Source organism: Grammomys surdaster, unplaced genomic scaffold (assembly GCF_004785775.1).
Source record: "Grammomys surdaster isolate TR1022 unplaced genomic scaffold, NIH_TR_1.0 126076, whole genome shotgun sequence".
In the NCBI taxonomy this organism is placed as follows: Eukaryota; Metazoa; Chordata; class Mammalia; order Rodentia; family Muridae; genus Grammomys; species Grammomys surdaster.
Window position 1 is genome coordinate 7,486,161 of NW_021620885.1, and position 20,716 is coordinate 7,506,876.

The window sequence follows — 20,716 nt, forward strand, 5'->3', positions numbered from 1 at the left end:
ATTAAGAATTAGAGAGCCAGCACCAGGGGGTCTCAAATGTTATGCTTAGCAAACGTTCTTGCTTCCTTAAATCAGGCTCCAGAGAGACTGTGTAATGTGCACTGTAAAACACATCAACCAGTTGTTTCTTAGTGTTCTTGTCAGCTGCCATACACTAAACATGAAGGACCATTACTATGTGATAATTGTGTTTTGGGACAAATATTTATGACATCCCCATGCCAAATGTGTTCAAGGACTTAGGGTGTTGGACAGTGTCCAAAACTATAAACATTTCCTTGGCTTCTTTGTATGATAGTTAGAGAAATGAGGCTGTCAGATGTGATGGACTTTATACCTTTCTCCTTGTAAGCTGTTAAAACATAAAGCTTTGGGTGGCAGTTTTCATACCTTTCAACAAGGATCATATATATATAAGTGCCTAGCATCAGTGTGGTGACAGCGGTAAGATAATTGTTTTCTTTGATATGGAAGTCAGTTTTTAATGTATGACTATATGAAAGCAGATGGACATAAAACAGAGAAGATCGGTTCAGTAAATATTTCTAGCTATACATTTATGCCATTTGCTGGCTCAAAATGTTTCACATGCTTCCCACATATGAACCTGAATTACTGTATATTGTTGTACAACACATAACACATAAGATCTTGGTATATTTCTAGAGAAAACCCTTCTGCTCATGCCATGGTACTGTACATTTTCCTGCTTCTCATTTCCACTGTTCTCTTTGGGAGATTTTTTCCTTCCTCTCTGCTTGAGAAGCATACACTCAGCTTCAAGTCTGAGTTCTGGTTTTCCTTCCCAGGGAAGCCTCCTCTGACCCCATCACCAATCCTCCTTCTTTAACCACAGCACTGTGCTAGACTCAGCCTATGTAGCCATCTTGTAAGGCAGATGTGGGGGACGGAGGGGTGCCTGAGGTCTGAGGCAATGCCTTCCACCCTGTACTCACAGCCCCTGCCATTCTGCCTGGCATTAGCAATGGGTGGTGCAGTTTGCATCTTTCACTTTACATGTTCAGACACATGTAAATAACTCAGTTGAGTAGGATACTGCACTGTCACATATGAAATAAGAATTAAAAACTTACGATAAAAGCAAAATCTAAGCACCAACACATTTGAGTCATTACTTGCCTGTCTTCTCTTCACTGTCTTAGAAATACTGCAAACGGGCTGCACTTTGAAACTGACTAAGTAACTTGGTTCAAGCAAGTCCAAAGGTCACACAATTAAGCTACAGTTGATAGCTCTGGCTGTCACACTTTCTTTCATCACAAGTCATGATAAGTGGTTAAGGACACATATTGCTCCTCCAGAAAACCCAAGTTTGGTTCCTAGCACACACATTGGGTTCACAACCACCCATATTTCCAGCTCAAGGGCACTTGATAAATTCTTCTGGCTTCCATAGACTCCTATGTACGTACGCACGTACACACATACACACATACATACATACATACATACATACATACATACTGACTCATCAAAACAAAAAATTAAAAAGAAAATCTTAGCTTGTGGCTGGAGAGATGGCTCAGTGGTCTAGAGTACTGACTATTCTTCCAGAGGACCAGAGTCTGGTTCCCAGCACCCATGGATGCCCACAATAGTTCTAACTCTAGTTCCAGACAGAAAGACATCAGGATACGGAAATAATCTCAAACCTAATGTGTAAGAGAACTAAAGGAGAACAGTAAAAATGGGATGTCAGCAGAGATGACTTTTGGTAATGACAGGACCTAGTGGCACAAACCAATTTCACATTCTGTAAATAAAAAATGGCCTTGGTAGCTTAAGGGTCTGGGCAACAACTAACATTTGAAACTAAGATGGTTCTGGATTCCTGGACTTTCCCTGTGGAAGCCTTTTCACCTCTAATCCACAGCGGCCCTTTTGGATGGCAAGAATACTTTCTGATTGTGCCAAGCTCTAAAGAGAGCAAGTCCTTCATGTTGGATCATCTATATGAGGGACTGTTAAAGCACTCACTGGTTATAATCTGCTAAAGGCTATTTGAAATCTAAGGTTGCTTGAGAGAGATGGCAATGACACCTTATCATCTCTTTTTGCTAAAATAATAAAAGCCCAAATTGTCAGGTCCTGTATGGCTTTCAGATGGTTAGTATTAACTGTCAATTTGACAGGATCTGAATCACCTTGGAAACAGCTTCCGGGCATAACTGTGTGGATTAACTCAGCCTCTGGGCACACCTGTGAGGAATTATTTTGATTAGGTGATTTGATGTCTGTTGTAAGAGTCATCTTCCCTGCCACTTGCGCCCCATCATGAGCAGGGATCTTGGGATCCTGGATTATACATAAAATGGATAAAATGAGCTGAGAGCTAGCATTCAGCCCTCTCTGCTTCCGACTATAGATGTGATGTGACCAGCTGTTTCAGGCGCTTGCCTTTTTGACCTCCTTGGCACAGGGATGTTTGCTTGACTTGTGTGTTGAAACGAATCCCTTTCACTTGAGTGGCTTTTGTAAGGGGAATTTTATTACAGCAACAGGAAAAGAAACCAATACAAGTAGGCCTTCAATTCAATCTGTAATACATTAGCTATCTAGCAACTATAGCCAGAAAAATTAACAGAGACTTTTGTTTGTTTGTTTGTTTTGAGGAACACAATGTAATAAATACTGTGGGAGGGATATTATTATCTTCCAAAATTGCACTGGTCCTAGTTACGTATCATTAACTGGTGCCTTATAACCAATAGAGTATGTCTGCAAATTCAGATACAATCCCATGGGAACTTCAGTAGTTCCCTAGCAGGAGTTATGCATTCACATGGTAATTCAAAGAATACCTAGCCAGAAAACTAAATAAGTATGGTAGTAATTTGACAAACAACATCATAGGAACTACCCCTGACACATACACACCCATCCCAGTGAGAAGGGCAATATCGTTTGGAAGAACAGAGGGTATGCAGCACAATTCTAAGTCCAAAAAAGCCCAAGTCTTCTATGGAGGCAGCACATTATGTGCTTCCTCCTCAGTGCTTCCTTTTTCAGAATCAACAAGGCAGGGTTAGAAGCCACATTTAATGGATAAAGAAACACCGATACAGGTTAAGATAGTTAAATAATGTCTGTGATAACTACTGAGGCAAAAATCTGAACCCAAGATACTTATTATGTTTTTGGTGTAACATCAGTACTTTGTTAACTCAGCTGCTAGTCTTGTAAGGAAAGATGATCAAAACCATTCAGCATGTTCCATTTAAAAATATTTTATGTTTGTGGGGTCATTTTTCAGTGATGATGTCGAAGAGAATGTCTGATCCTTTGGAACTGGAGCCACTGACAGTTTCAAGCTGCCATGTGCATGCTGGGAATTGATCCTCCAGAACAACTAGTGCTCTTAACTGCTGAACCGTCTCTCTAGCCCATCATATGCCCCTTGTCTGTTGCATATTTTGTGGAAACTGTCAAAATGTTTATAAGCCTGGCACCAGCAATCAATAGATGCTAAAGAGCTTCTACCACTCCAAAACACACAACTAAAATGATTAGCCAGTGAATATAATCATTGTCGACTCAGAACAGATACCAACTCTATTTTAACCAGAGGACATATGTTTTCTATCTTACTATGACTCAGTTACAATATGAAGTTAACAGAAAGGAAGTTGTGAGCTGAGAATGTTGGTTGAGATCTTGCCTAGCTTTGAAGAGGGCAAATCTCCAATGTATATCTTATAATCCTAGCAAGCAAGAGATAGAGAAAAAAAAATCAATTCAAGGTCAGCAAGGAGTAGAGACCATTTCTAAATAAATCCATAATGAATAAAGGGAAACCAGTTCATTCTAGTCCAGCAGAAACTTGTGACAAAATACTGCCCTTAAATGCACATCATACAGTGCCCAGAATGAAGGATGGTATGGGTTTTGGAGGCTTGCTATTTTTGTTATGCTGAGACAAATGTTCTATTTGTTGAACTTTAGAAGTTTCTTATGGAGGAAGAGACAAAGAAAGTACTGCAGAAAACACTTTGAACGTGGCTATGGAGTGTGCCAGGATGAGCAACCAGGATGCAGAAAAGCTGCAAATGGCAGCACAAGCGCACTCTGCTCTCAATCAGTATGATCAGGAGACAAGCAGCAAAGCTGTGGCCTTATCTAGGCAACATCATCACTAGGATAAGCCATTTAAATGAGTAACCGAGGGGAGTGTTACACACAGGCATACATATGCTGTAGCTATGTTCTCTCTTCCCTGGAACCAGCATCTATAACCCTGTGGAGATGGTGGCGTTTAAAGAGACACAGCAGGTGGCTAATAAATAGAAGCAGTTGAAAGGAATTTAAGCTAATTCTCCCGAGGATGGTGAGACACTCTACTGCTTTGGCTTGAGAAGGATGCTAAGTTAGAGCAGCTGGAAATGGCCTCTTTTAGCCAGCTGGGATTCTCCCTTTTTAAAAAAAACATCAAACAACTTGTAGCAGCCCTCTTCGATTTTTAAAGTTGAGCTGGTCTTGTCACTAGGAATAGTTTTAAAATAAAAAATTAATTATAAGAACTAAAAATAGTTTCAGTTACGCACAGACAACCATACTGCGGTTCACAGCTGGTGATATATTTAAAAGTCCACTAACTCTAACAGCCTAATGGCTTGGTATTTTTTCCAGTTCATATTATTCTGCATTTTTGTCATAATGGTGTTTTGGGTCATGGAAGCAATTTAACTGATACACAAATAAAATTGTTCAGATTAGTGTGGTGCCATGAAATGTTCGATGTTTAAATTGGGTTACACACATGTGTCCCCTGGAACATTCAAAACATTTATCAAACTTTTGAAACAAACCCCCTTATCTTTTTGAAGTATATGGCACATAATTGGTATCTGTAGTCACTGTTCTCTACATTAGCACCCCAATTCACCCAATATTTTGAGGAAACAAAATCTCAGTTTGCTCTAAGTTGTTTAAGGACCACAATCGGCACTCAGCAGAATGGAAATTGCAGAACCCAACAATCACATATTCTAAAAAAATTAAAATAATATTAATAGAAAAAGCACTCCAGGGCACAGAGGTGGTTTGGCAGTTAAGAGACCTCCCTGCTCTTCTGAAGAATCTCAATTCGGTTCCCATTACCTATGTGGCAGCTCACAGACCTCTGTAATAGTGACCCCAGGGAATCCAGCACTCTCTTCTGGCTTTGGGGGCACCTTGCATGAGCACGGTACATATACATGCATGTAAGTGAACACAGGCATGCCACATAAAATAAAAATAGATAAATCTTTTTAAAAGTACTTCAAAACTATTATCTTAAATGCCAGCAAATCATACTACTGCCCACTTTGCTGCTGCCTTCCCCTGTCCCTCGCCATTGGTCCCCAGGTGTGGTTAATTGTCTTCTACATTAACAAATAGCAACCAGAGGTATTAGGTTACATCTGAAAGGTACTGCTGCCTTCGTGGGTCATCAGAGAGGCTGCTCCATCAACTGGTCCCTATTTGCATCCTCCAGAGGTATGTTAATTTGGAATTGAGCATCAGGCCCACTCGAACTATAAAGAGACCACCCCATAGTATATTAAAAGGTTCACATCAATGTATGCAATTCAAGTGCACATGCATATAATTAACTAGACACATTAACAGTGTGAGCTGCTAATTTGGAACGAGACACAAAAGACTCGAATGCTTGTGGAAGGGGAAAAAAAACTTTAAAATTAAAATGACTGTATAATGAAAACTGCTTCATGCTGTGTCTACTGTTTTCATGTAAACTTAATATAACTGTAAATATATTTTAATGAACAGTAGAATGAGGCAATTACCGAGAGCAAAGGAGGGCAGCTCGGCAGCGGAACATCAGAGCCGCTCTTTGCCTCCATATCATAAGTGTTGCCTGAAGACAGCGGGTGAGTTATAACTTCATAATTTCAGGGAAAAAACGCTTTCTATATTAAAGATGCATGCCTTTTTGCCAATGAGCTAGTAACGAGAGCAAAATCTCATGTGAAAAAGGGATCAAGGAGAGGTGGACAGATGGAGATCTCGCCAGCACAAAGAAAACAAGAAATCCAAGCTTGACTGGCAAAAAAAAAAAAAAGGCATTTACACATTGTCAAAATAGATTTGTGCTCCCTGAAGAGTTTCCTAGATCGTAAACGAGTTACTGATATTATTAAGTATCAGTAATCAGTACAGATATCCCGTTGAAAAATACATGTGGGAGTTGGAAAGCCTTTTACTTAAATGCCTTTTATTTTGTAAGAGTCCAATGCTAGATTTGCAACTTAAAATGAATATGATAAATCTTGTTACTCAAAGAATACAGAACTTTCCACACTGGCATATTTTTGCTCGAGGTGGGAGGATAGGTAGGCACATGTTGAGAAAGCATCCAAAGGCTCTCTCTCATGCTGTGCTTGCGAAGCAGTGGCGCTGGGAAGGAAAATGTCCTTTGAAGCAACCTAGAAGTGTTCAGCCTGTGAAGTGCCATGAATTCTAATTTTTAAAAGAGAGGAATGGGGCCTGCCAAATCCGGGAGAGAAGACTCTCTATTAACATTAACTGGAATACAAGGCTAGACTGTAAAGCCAAAGTGAGTACAGCAGCAACCTAGCTTGATGTGTGTCTTCTACTTTGCATATCCAACAGCTCCTATATCTACTTCCAAATGTTAAATGAAGACTTTGGGCTTGGCTAAAAGAAGATGAATAATAGCATCAATTATTTTTCATGTTTTATGGCTACACAGCCAATTATTACAAATCTATAGATTAAATGGGAATGTGCTACAAGGCAAGTATTTTAAATTACATTTAAAATGATGTGGACTCAGCATTACACAAAATTCTAATTAGTCAGCGGTGCATCACATCGGCAACGCACAGCAGATATGTGCTTGAGGTGAGCCAACCTCTGCACGTCCCCAATGCCTGGTAGTCACGCCTTTCTCAGCTGACTCCTAGAAGGTATGCAATGCATCCTTACAGAATTATGCAACGTTAGCATAAAGGGGGTTTAATACTGACCAAGCACAAATCTAAAATCAATATACCTAACAGGCTCAGTAGCCAACAAGGGAATCAGGCTGTGGGCTTGTTACTTTTACACTGTTGTCTTTTGAACAATAAGTTTAGCAAAATAACATACGGAGACACAAATCATCCCACAATTCCACTTTCACCAGCATTTCCTTTGATGGCTCCGTCCCTGAACTTGAAACCCTTTGGCAGTATATTGTATATATAAAGTTTCTATAAAAGTAAAGTTTCAAACTAGTACATCTAGGAATACCAATAAATATCTAAAATGCCAAAAGAATGTGGTTGTTTTGATATTCCTCTGATATGAAAATGGCAAACATAACTTTTGCTTATATAATTTTTAGCAGATAGGATCATCGCCTTGGCTTTTAAGTGCTGTTGGGTTTTATCAGTCCTCCCAGGCAAGGTGAAGCCAAAGCACATTTGAAGAGCTTATATTCTTTCTAGCTATTTTAATCACTCTGTAAACTAAAAGACTATATTGCAAGTTGCAGAAGGGATATTTTTACAGCATACAAAACAAAGGATGTAATTTGTTGAATAAGATTCAGAAAAGACTGTCAAAGAATAATCTTTTAGTGGAGAATTTTTATTTATGAAAATTTATGAAAGAGATAAAACAATATCGTTGATACCAAGGGGTATTAACTGTGATTTGCTGATTCCATTTTTATGTAAAGCTAATCATGTTAGGTTGGTTCCTATGTGATATGCCCATTACATCAAATAACTTGAGTCTATTAACAAATGCTTTGATGGCACTTGGTCTATGGAGATTTCCACTAATTGCCCATGCTTTTTCCAGTTTCAAATACATATTGCAATTGTTTATTATAAAAATGACTAGAAAGCAGTTGCTACAAGCCTCACATCAGACTAATTAATATTAGGATACCTGAGAAATTGGTCTACATGATTATGGAGGAGCAGAATATCAAAACAAGCCTCTCCATGGTACATGGCTAAAAATGGCAGTCATTCTGGACACTAGTATTTGACAATGGTCCCAACTGTCGGTGAAAAGCAGGAGGCTTAGAATATATTAGTATTTTTCAGATTTCGCAGACCTTCAATAACACTGAAGAACACAGTGAAAGGGGAAATTTCAAGACATAATTATAGAATATATTTCTAGGGGTAGAAAACACGTTTACTATAGAACTTCCCCCACATCATCCTCTGCTGTTCTAGAAGAGGCATTTAAGAATGGTTTACTGATTAATCATGGCACAATAGAAAGCTCAACAGAGTGATTAAAATCATTCATAAACTGTAATAGTTACTTAAATAAACATTGGACAATATGGTCAAATTGAATACATTTGGACTTTGGAATCATACATTTTAAGGTATGCTTTGTGCTACAGCCAGCTGATCCTTTGAATAAGTTAGTAGACCCGAACTTATGGCTTCTTGTCTGTAAAACTTGTATAGAAACGCTTGCTTTGAAGTGAAGGTAGGATAAATAAAATTATACCTACAAATAACTTAGCACAGTCTATGGGACCAAAGAACCTGTAATGAACAGGACTGCAGTGCTTTTTGGATGGAACCATGAATTGTACAAAAAGTGATGTCAGAATATCAATAATCTAAATTCACTTTGTATGAACATTTAATCTGTGACAAAGACTGATACTGAACAGAGGACTAAATAATTACGATAACCACGGGATGTCAGTGAACACTGTTATTTGCCTATTAATCATCTGTAAAATCCTTACATAAATACACTTGGGACTTGTAAAACAGCACAGGTTTTCTGCTGGGAGCCCACCAAGTAACTTCCTTACCAGTAACTTCCAGTGGACGAGGGCATATTGCATCCAAACAACAGCATATGGTGGACAGTGTCCATGCTGGCCCGAGGCTTGAAGTCAACTGTCAGGAGAAAACAATACAATGTTTGAATGTTGAATATGAATAAAAGCTATATGTGTGTGTGGCAATGTCAGAGGAGAGCATATCTTTCAACAGCTAGAATATCTATACAGAAATACGCTTTGATGCTTTCATAATAAAACACCATGATATCTTAAGGTGAGTATAAGTTAAATTTTGACTTAGGAATATAGTAAACTATTGCATATGAAAAACAGAAAATAATACAGGCTAGTGAAGACTGCTATTAACATACACACACAGACACACACACACAGACACACAGACACACACACACACACACACACACACATTTAAAAATGAACTGTCCCTTTTAATGTGGTGAATGCCTTATGAGGGTATGATGTGAAAGCTCCAGGCTATTTATTCACAATAGATTTCTTCCCACTTTCAGCAGAGTGCTGTGTACCAGAAACCATTGCCCAATGATGCAGTAAAACCGAAGTCACAGCGAGTGGTCAAAACATGAACAGAAGGATTCACAACATATCTGTATCACCTTAAATCACAATAGCAGCAGTCATTGCACAATGCAGTACACACATATATGTATGTGCATGTGCATGCACACACACACACACGCATACACACGGGGGGGGATAAATGTGTAAATGTATCTTTAGAAAAACAGAAGTGCAATTTTATCCCAGGTGAAATCAGTGCACTTGTGAAAGACGCTAGTACCTATTAGTAACCCAATCCTCCTTTTCTCACAAAACCAGTGTGGAACACATCACAATTAGCAAAACCTAATGCAGAACACAGATGCAGATTTCACAGTTGTATTATCAATGGTTGATATTAAGCTTAGCCTCCCTTTCATGGATGGGGTTTTTGTCCCTTTTTGTCTTCACTCAAAATGCTACCTATGATGTATATATATGAAATATGTCTACATATTTTTATAATTATATCTCAGAGTATAGTTCATTGCAAACTGAGGTGAAAAATACCTCCAGCTTAAAAAAAAAAAACTTATGTGTCTCCAGTGCATACAAAAATGCTAAGCTGTTTAATATCAAGTGTGTCTTAAGGCACCATTTGCCCATTTTTATCTTGCTCCCAGACAAAAATTAATAAAGCATCAGTTGTTGCTAAAATGCATAGTAAGACTTGAGTATTAACAAATGAAAACCTTCTATATCGAATTGTGGCATGGGACGTGTAGAGATGGCAGTTCAGAAAGCATGCTCTCTGCCAAGCTAACCTACAGTTTTCATGGGAAAGCATCAGCTTTTCATTTACTGCACTGAAAATAAGAACGTACAGCTCAAATACCACCACTTATAAAGCTAACAAAGAGGATGCCAAGAACACAGACTTACTACAACCTGAGACTCTGTTTTCTCAAACAAAGAATACAGTGGACTGAGGAGATGGAAGCTGCTTTGGACGTAAGGAATAAATTGAAAGTGATGACAGCTCATAATTCATCGAAACTCAAAATTGGTTAGCAAGAGAAGAGGGAAAAGGATGTGACTATGACTTCACTGTGACATCTGTCCACCCATTGATCGTCAGCATTGATTCGGCTGCTCTGGTTGGCTACTTGTGTATCTTCTTCCTCCCTTGCTGCCCCATGTGTATCCCTCCAGAAGCTGCATGCTCCAGAAAAAAGGAGGATCAGTCTTTGGTTAAGAGTATACGAGTAACTGTGGTCCCTTGCTAGAACCTCCAAAGAACCAGTCAGGGTCCATTTTTATTTTTACTTACGTGTGTCTATGTAAATATGACATGTGTTTTCAGTTGCTTACAGAGATCAATAGAGGGTATGAGATCCTCCGGGGCTGGAGTCACAGGTGGTTGTAAACTGCCCAATGTGGGCGCTGAGAATGGAACTTGGATCCTCAGAAAGAACAAGACGTGTTCCTCACTGTTGACCCATTACTCCAGCTCCCGCTTTTGTTCTTATGCTCCAGTCAAAACATGTAACTGTGGAAATCTGTAAATGGCTTTCAAATAAGAGTCTGCCCTCTGGGCTCTTGTATAATTTCATTCCCTTAGATGATCTTATGAAGGCTAGAGAGGGTTTCTACCATTGAGTCAATGCTAGAATTTGGGTGTGACTCCTGGGGTTGAGGGAGGAGAGAGAGATAAATAATTCCATTTGGGAGTCACTCAGATTAAATACGGAGCTGTGGGTTGGACAGAAGTAGGAACCTTGGAGAAGGCTCAGGACAAAGGAACAAAGAAAACTCTGAACTGTCAGGATGCCTTTAGATAACATCAGTTGGATTGTTTTATATTAATGCTGTGAGGCTTCTGTCAAAAACCAAAGCAAAAAATACTTTTTTTTTTTGGAGAAAAAGGTGTGCAATCAATAATTTTATAAAGGGATTCAGATAAGAGAGATTGTTCATGAAGGCAAAAGTAAGCCCTGCCTTGCCTTTTACAAGGAGAGAGAGAGATTGAGCATGCTCAGGTGTCCCGCTTAGACACGGGACTTTCTGCCATCCTTTGCAGTAAAGGGGAAATTCTCTCACCATCTATTTTGAAAACTCATTCTGACACACTTTTATAAGTACTACTTATTTGTTTTACATCAAACCTTAACTAGATATAATTTTGATTTTGCTTCCAAAATGAGAAAAATCTATTATTAAGCAGTGGCAAAAGAAAATCCCACAGTTCCCACTCATAAAAACTATTTATCCTAAAACAAATACCTCCTCCCCACAAAAATGTATTCCTCTTGTCTCATATAGTCATTCAGAAATGCAAGATGTAATTTAAATGCTAAAGAAATTAGACACACAAGGCAAAACAAAGTGTTAGCTTTTCTTCAAATCCTAATGAAAAATATATCTATGTATTTTTATAATTATATCTCAGAATACAATTCATTGCAAACTGAAATGAAGAGTACCTTCATCTTAAAAACAAGTCATATTGAAATGTAAACCTAATGCAAACACTGGATGACTTACAATAACATAGTGCTTAGAAAATTCCATTTAAATGTGACGAAAGAGTTTGACAGGTTTGTTTCCTGGGCTGGTTTGACTCCTGCTTCCTATAGAAATACTGAGTCTCCAACCCTTGTGAATAGGATTAAAGTACACTGGACAGAAATCATACACATGGCTTTGGAGAGCTCCATAGAACAAGAAAAAAATTTACAAAAAATAAAATCATATCTTAAAAGAAATCACTCCATTTTTCTCTAATCCTCTGATGTCTTATCATTTACTAAAGAAAGAAAAGGATCCCTGGGAGGAGTGGGGAACTAATAATGAAATAACTGCCCTGAGCCTGTACTGTTGTGGTAGGAAGGATAAACAAAGCTGTGGAGGGCTGACAGCTCACTCAGACCTCAGTCTTCTGAGCATGCAACGAAGTTAAGGCTCATCAGCTAGCAACTGTTGTCAGCCCTCCAGGTGGGCAGAAAGGTAGCAGTGGTTTACCAGGAAGGATGCTAACACTTAAAATCACTTGGTGTGTATGAGCAGAGAAAACTGCATAGGTTAAGCCCTGGGAACTAAACCCCTTTGAAGGAAAAAGATGAAGAGGTAGTCACTCAGATATGCATCAATGAAAGGTAAGAGGTGACAGTGAAAATATACAGGTTGGAGGACTCCCCAGAGGATGATGTCACCCAAAATGAAAGACAACAGTGTGTGTGGGGAGAACATAAGAAAGACATACAATGAGTTCTACTTCTGGCGCTCTAAGCAAAGTCTGTTCCAACGGCCTGAAGTTCTATGGACTTGTAGTCTCCTTTAGCTAGTGGCAGACTACAGTCAGGGCCATCAACATGTCTAAAACTGTGACCTGGGAGACATTTTCACTGAACACTTGGTTCTCTCCCCATGTTTCCTTTCCAAGTAGATTTTCATTTCTAGGTCTACATGTCAAACTGGATATATCAAACTCCTGATGTGGAAAGACTCAGAAGAACACACTCAGCCTATTGGAGGAACCAGCGACCTGGAAGATATCCATGTGCATATAAAGAACCCTGTTACAAATGGAAATAGCTACATCACCCATTTTAGTTAAGTACAGGAATTGGAGGAAAACCACCAATTGAATACATGTGCACACATGGGCTCATGTATGTGAGTACATGTGTGTGCATGTGTGTAAAACTGTTGAGATACCTGTTCTTAAGTCTGTTTCTATTTCTTCTCAGTGGAATTATTCTGTATAAACAAATGGCTTCTTTAGTATAGTATGGATATTACTGATGCTGTCAAATAATATTTTTAACAGTACTTTTCAGCCTATGTTATATCTGTTGCTAAAATAATGTAGGCTTACAGCTACACTTTTAGTAGCTGAATATATTCTACTGTGACTACATACCCTGGTTTTGGTTAACTACTCTTAGTAAATGTTAGCTTCCCTTGACCTTTTAAGGTTTCATGCTGGCTATCAGAAAACAAGCATTAATTTTACAAACAAACTAATGTCTGTATACCTAATGAGCCCTTGCCACACTAATTTTTTTTCTTTTTTTATAAAAACAACCACAACACATGTAACCGAGGAGCCTTATGTCCTCTTATACAGGAAGATAAAATGGGAAATACAATTATTTATTCAGTGATACGGAAATAATTGTGTGATAGAAGCTGTATTTCTTATTTGAAGATATAATTATTGGCAAATTTTAATTATCCAAACTGATAAGATTTACCTATTAGCGAGTATGTTGTGTACTGATTATATTTATTTGTAAATACTCTAGTTTATCCTCCTCTCCTCTCTGTCCCTAGACATTCCTCCAGACACTGATATCTCATAGTCTCAGATTGTTCTGTTTTTACATTGGTTGTTTCCATGTATGAAATAAAAATGATATGGTATAAAAAAATGACGTTTCTTTGTAAACAAAATTAAAAATAATTTCTAAAGATAAAAATTGAGATTTCTTTAACAGCCCTATTAAATGATTCCTAAAACTCTATGCTATATTATGTTATTTCATTTTTTTTTTTCTGGATGAGGTGTAGCCAGCAAACACATGGAGTGGCTTTTCACTAAGTCTGCAAGCACAATAAAGAGCAGGTATAGTAGAGTTTGATCAGCAGCCAAAGGCATTCTGCTAAGCCCGACAAATTGAGTTTGATCCCTAGAATGTAAAAAGAGAACTCCTAGAAGTTGTCCTCTGATCTCCATACATCATGGCAATTTCCCCCTCAAAAATAGTAAAAAAATTAAACTAAAATTATTTACTATATTAATATTCTAGTGATTCAAGACATACTCAACAGAACTGGGAAAGTGTACTGCCTAAGAAACTGAATAATATGAGATACTATTGAAGAAAAGCCCTCAGTTCTTAGTATCAATCCCACAAGCATTTCTTCATATCCATAAAATAAAGAATATAATGGAAGATATTAATGTTCTGAATTGTAATTTAAATATGGGATGAAACTTAATGCTCATAATATTGCAATTGAGGGAAGAATACAAGTGTAAAGATCCCAGCACTGTAGTCTGTTGTCAGTGGAGATAGCCTGAGGTATACCCATCATCTAACAGCTGCCTCAAAACACAAGCAATCCTGGACTAAAGGCCCTTCTACACAAAGTTTTCAAAACAGTAAGCTTAACAGGGAGCTGCCATTAACACTTACTAATACTGACAACGATGTACAATTTATAACGAATCTGAAACATAGGTTATGAGGGCTATCAGCTGCAATGGAGAATTAATGAAAAAACACATTGAACATAAATTCCATATGGAATAATCCTGAGGAATGAACAAAAAGGGTTCAGTATAAAGAAGGAATTAAATTTCCAGATGACAGGCCTTTAGAAACTGCCTTGAATGGTAATAGGAGAATGAACTAAAGAATCAATAAATAGATTTTATCATCCAAGCTGTAAGACATAAAATGGTATAAGCATCACTATGCTCTATTTTTGTATGTTATTTCTCTAGTGGTCCCAGACACATTTCCTACAGAATTGAACCTATACTCCCGTTCTAGCCTTTTAAGGCCATTCATAATGGGTTATTTCTGACCTCAGATTTCAAGATGCTTCACAACCTCTACAACCTGTTCACTCTATAATACAACCCTTCTTCCCAGCAATATACCTGCCAACATTTGTTAGGCGGTGCCCCTTGCCAGACACACAGTTACTTCTAATAAAGACACTATAAGTGAGGACTCTCTTCTTCACAAACAGATGTGTCTTGAAGAGAGCAGTGTGTTAACTCACCCCTCATCATGTAACCAGAACATGGTGAGGTTAGCCTTTGAAGGCAGTGGTGTAGTTGGAACTTACTTTTCTTTTTTTAAAACTTTTTTATTGGATATTTTACTTACATTTCAGATGTTATCCCTTTTCCTCATTCTGCCCCCCACCCAGGAACCCTATCCTATCCCCCCCTGCTTCTATGTTGCTCAAAGTTGGGCTCAGTGTGTTCCTGGGTGCTCATTCTGGGTGGCCTCTGGAATATTCTTCACTCCTAGATATATGAAAATAGGCCAAGTTCCCAGAGTCTGATCAAAACTTGCCTAGTTTCCTCTTGGGAATTTCCCCGGTGTAGACCATATTTTTATATCTAATTAAAGACATCCTTGCTCTGGTGAGAGGATCTCACTGGTCATCTGTGAGACAGAAGGCTATATAATTTATGTTGGATAAAATTTTAGTAAGCAAGGAAAAGATACCCTGTCATCTGTTTGGAATCAGGAAGTTCATAATGACACATGGGGACCTATAGCTTCAGTTGTAGGGAATCTGAACGTTCTGCCACCACAGGAACATGCACACACACACACACACACACAAACGCACGCACGCACGCACATATTTTCATACACACACACACACACACACACACACACGCACATATTTTCATTCACGCACCTTTTTCTTTACTGCTGTCAAGGCCATAAAATGTGTATCTAAGCACTGAGCATTGCTAGACCTTGGTCTTCCCTGACACAGTATACTCTGTGATTTAATAAAATCAGACTATTTATATAGTTTTCACCCAGCACAAACGTTGTTTAAGAACAGTCACATTTGGAAATATTCTAACTGAGCAATTCTGCACTAGAAGTGCCTTGATAATCAACACAAAGGCAAAAGACAAAGAGAAACAACAAACCATTAGATTAATTTCATTCATTTCTAAATTCAGCAACATCTGTACAGTGTGATCTGATGGGTAGGGAGCTGCCATCATTCACTGAGGAAACGACACATTTATTTACTGGTCACCCATGTGAGGGAAAGCAAGTGGATGAAGATGACAGTCAAATTTCTTGGCTGAGTGAGCTGCTGTCACAGCCAATTCCTCTGAGTGTCTGTAAAACACCTTTTAGACAGCGCTTCAGTTCAGTGGTCAAATGCAGATTTTATCTTACCTCAGTTCAAGCAAGTCTCTGAATTCTTTTTACAAACAAAGACAATGTTTTAAGAACATTCTGTTCAAAATATAAAATTTCATATCGTCATTAGAAAGAATACCTATTTTAATTCAAATATATTATTTCAGTATGAGTCTAAGCATAGATTATAGATGTTATACACACACATGTAAGCATGCTATATGTATGTACACTAATTCTATGATGTATTCATGGCACTTCTCAATAAGTAAGTGTATTGTTTTAAATGAGTTATATAAGTCACATAAACATGAAACTAAAAGTTATTATTTTTTGTATAGTGTATGCATATGCATGTGTGGGTACTTTGTGTGTAATATACATGGAGAGAGGATGCTCTCCTCAAGAGCCATTCATCTTAAGAAAACAAAGAGCAAATAGAGCTGCAATAACCCATTTTTTTAAAATGAAAAGGCAAACAAAAATGTCCAACCTAATCTAATAAAGGAGTCTTATCAAATCTTAGTTATTGGAAAAGATAAATTCTGAGATTCAGAATCTGAAACAAAACACAAAAAATACAGAGCTCATCTCTCATGAGACTCCCTTGGAATACGAAGCTGTAGTCAGCATACAACACAGCTTTTACTTTGGGACTCTGAGAAACATAATGCAGTCTCCTGTCTAACATGTAATGTTGGCACCAAGGCCCTTCCCTTTCTTAGGCCTTTGCAGAAATGACCAGTTGGTGCTAGCAATTCTACACTTTGAATGTTCTACTACTAATGTTGGTGACAGGCTACCTGTTGGACAGTTCATCAAAAGACTCATACTGATAGAAATCCTCTCTCCAACAGGTAAGGAATTCTGTACCATGCAAACAATCCTTCTGGCAAAAAGAAAAAAAGGAAGAAATGCTAAAAAGTGTTCAGATCACAGAAGACTGTGTGAGGACTTCAGAACTAGAAGCACTTTAATCTTAGGAGGGCGATGCTATGACAATAAGTGAATGTTAGTATCCTGGTTCTAACACACAACTTCATGTGTTCCCCAGGAGTATTCAGTTGCTTGATCGAATATAGTTACACGGGCTTCACATTTCAAATTATGTGAAAGTAGACACACTAATAAACAGCACATTTCAGAGTGTATTTATAGTCCTTAGAGTGACCAGCCCTGAAACCATACACTACTGCCAACCTCCAGAAACAAACCAGTAGTGTTTTACATAAAACCCTTAATACTGCCATGACCTATGACAAGTGTGTTTACACAGGTGTGCCTTGTGGCCTTCTCCATAAAGCAAGTGTGAAATGGGAGGAAGTAAAACTACCCCTGAACATAAACAGAGAAAGATATAATACTGGTGAAGCAAAAAAAAAAAATCCATTTTATAGGTAACTATTATCCTCTCCTAGGCTGCGCCAGGATATGAATGAATATATTTTAAGTTACATTTGGGGTTACTCCAAGAACTATAATTAGAAATGTAAATTGTTTTTCTAATTTTAAAGTTACTTATTTTAGACTTGGAGAATACTGACTCTCCTAAGCTTGTTCTCGGTAATGTCAAGCTACTACATCCAAAACCTTCCAGGCAATGTTCAGCCTGTCGTGGAGTGACTCTCATTCTCAGGGATCAACTACTGAGCAGTTCTGGATAGAGTGTTGTTATAGGTTGTGTTTTGTCATCGTTATTGCAGCCAGAGTGTGGAGGAAAAAAATGCCATGCAAATTGTTCTGGCTTTGCAGGTCTATAATGGACATTCCTGTGGGAAGCACTTCATGAAAATTCATTCTCAGGCTGCCCCATGGCTACATTGTACACATTTTAGTAGTCACATAATAGCCATTTCAGGCAGCCCACTTGAAAATTAGTTGCATGGGACTAAAGTAGAGTACTTATTACCATTCACTTCCCAATATCAACATTTTAAGTCAGAAAAGAAAAACAGAAAACAACAACAACAACAAAACAAAAACAAAAAGAAAAAATGGACACTAATAATTTCAATCCCATTCCTTACCTAAACATTAAAAGTCTGTCATCAGGGAAGCTTAAATTAAAACAATCTAGACCAAAACAGATGGTGTCTTGTCACTTCTCCTAGGTGATTAAAAGACATGTCAAGGAAGAACCTGTCATTTCAAAGTCTGCTTAACATACAATATAAGAGAGGGTGTGTTCTTTCTCTTTCTCCCACCCTCTTTTCCTCTCTCCTTTCTTTTTTATCCACCTACCTATCTGATGAGTAAAATATTATACTTCTTAATGTTGATTCTAAACATAGTCTATTTATTACACAGATCATTAGGTAAATAGTTTCACCGAATGCAGAGGAATTAAGAATCCAGATACGGACAGATAGCCAATACTGTACAAATGGGACCACACAACACTGGTAACCACTGGCATCTACACATAATGTCTTAACTACTCCTCCTCACGAATCTCTCTGATGCAGTTTGTAATCTTGTCTCCAGTGGCTGCCTATAGTTTCCTTTCGCATCAGGCATGATAAATGCATTTTGGAAATTGACAGTAGAAGATTAATACACTCATAAGCATCAAAGAGAAGTTTTTACCAATCTCAAATAGCTGTTCACCCTTCCCCCATGATCCAAAGAGTACTTACTCACGAAGGCTTCCTCATCCACAGGCAGACGCATAGACATGCAGAAGTATGTGTCAGACTGTTAAAAAGAGAAATATAATAAAATCCATGTTAAATGCCTAAGAACCAGAATGAAATGATGACTCTTAAATACTTGGCATCTAAGATATTAGAAGTATTCCAGTGAGGTCAGAAGGCCTGCTGAGGGATGGTCAGCTCCTTAGCAGAAGAGCTAATGGTGGAAAACTTAGATACACTACATTTTTTCCTATGGTGCTTTTGGAAACAATTCTCAAACTTGTGCATAACGGTCATCATCATGGAAGATAAATCTAGCAAGGTCACATTTAAAAGATAACATTATAAATGTGAAAAATGCATCTGATTTCAAAAGAGTAAGAGGTAGTTATGATCTCAGCATAAATATTTTAATTACCACAAAAAAATTGGCTTTAGAGATATATCGCATACAATTACTCTATTTTAAATTTTCATGTAATTCTTTGAAGAAACCAACATAATGTCAAATTAGTCTTTCTTTTGCAGTTATTTTTCCCTTATTTAAACTGGCACTCTTGTTGCTTCAATATCACATGCATCGACATTACAGTCTTTAGTAAGCCAGGGGTGCTGGTGTGGGCTTATACATCCATCTGCTCAGGAAACGAGTCAGGAGGACCATTTGAGTCCAGAAGTTCAAGGGCAGCCTGCACATTATAGAAAGACTCTATTTCTAAACAATAAATGAAAATAAAGAAACAAAACAAGAAAAATTGAGCAATAAAAGCTTCAACTTAAGGAGAGCATGTTTCTGAAGAAGACCTGAAATGGAATCTGTATGCAGCGAAGTGTTCGCTACAGTTGATAACACAAAGGTAGCTGCTCTCAGTTAATAATTCATACTTCATACATTACTGTTGCAAAGTGCTAGAATCAACAGAGCCCTGCAATCCGGATACAGATCATCTGTGTGTCTCTAAATTTACCGTTAGTAGCAAAAAAGCATGCATGTGACCTACTTTTTTTTTTTTTTTACCTCTGTCTCAGAAAACAAAGAGGTTAGAGTACAAAAAAAAGTATGATAAAATTCAAAAAATTACAAAAATATGATTTGGTCACCATTACTACTTTTGTTTATGACACTTTTTTCAGTTGAAAGAATGGTTTCACTTTTTAAAGACTCTTTTAGGAAATGGGTGGTGACCTCCAGTGTTCTTGTCCAAAGGAAAGACAAGGACAAAAAATAAAATGGAACAGAGACTGAAGGAAAGACCATCTAGAGAGCACCCTACCTAGGGATCCACCTGCAGACACCAAACCCCTATACTATTGCTGATGCCAAGAAGTACTTGCTGACAAGAGTCTGGTATGGCTGTCCCCTGAGAGGTTCTATCAGCACCTGACCAATTCAGATGTAGATAGATACTCACAGCCAACCACTGGACTGAGCCCGGGACCCCATAGGAAGAACAGTATCAACCAACTGGCCAACCCACAGCTCGCAGGACTAAACCACCAACCAAAGAGTATACATGGGGGTGGGGGAATCCATGGCTCCAGATACTTATGTAGCAGAGAATGGCCTTATCTGACCTCAATGGGAGGGGAGTCCCTTGGTCCTGTGGAGGCTTGATGCCCCAGCATAGGAGGCTACTAGATGGGAGTGGGTGAGTGGGTGGAGGAGCACCCTCATAGAGGCAAAGGGGAGGTAGGAAAAGGGGAATGGGATGGGGGAGTCTGTGGAGGGGTAATTGAAGCGGGGGATATCATTTGAGATGTAAATGAATAAAATGACTAATAAAAAAAGAAGAGAGAAAGAACTGGGTAATGTTACAGCATATACAGTGAGGTGAAGGCCCAAAAAGGCTGAA

At 38.2% G+C, this 20,716-nt stretch overlaps 1 protein-coding gene across 8 annotated transcripts in view; it reads right to left on the reverse strand.

Annotated features, from left to right (window-relative positions):
* Window positions 1–18,938, reverse strand: part of Pam (peptidylglycine alpha-amidating monooxygenase) — a 126,465-nt gene extending 107,527 nt beyond the window's left edge. For all 8 annotated transcript variants that reach the window (XM_028755689.1, XM_028755688.1, XM_028755687.1 and 5 more), the window contains exons 1-2: window positions 18,867–18,938; window positions 8,822–8,909 (exon numbers count right to left, since the gene is read on the reverse strand). In XM_028755689.1, the coding sequence (XP_028611522.1) occupies window positions 8,822–8,909; window positions 18,867–18,906 (128 nt within the window). In that variant the 5' untranslated portion in view covers window positions 18,907–18,938. The remainder of the gene's footprint in view (window positions 1–8,821; window positions 8,910–18,866) is intronic.
* Window positions 18,939–20,716: the final 1,778 nt, after the last annotated feature.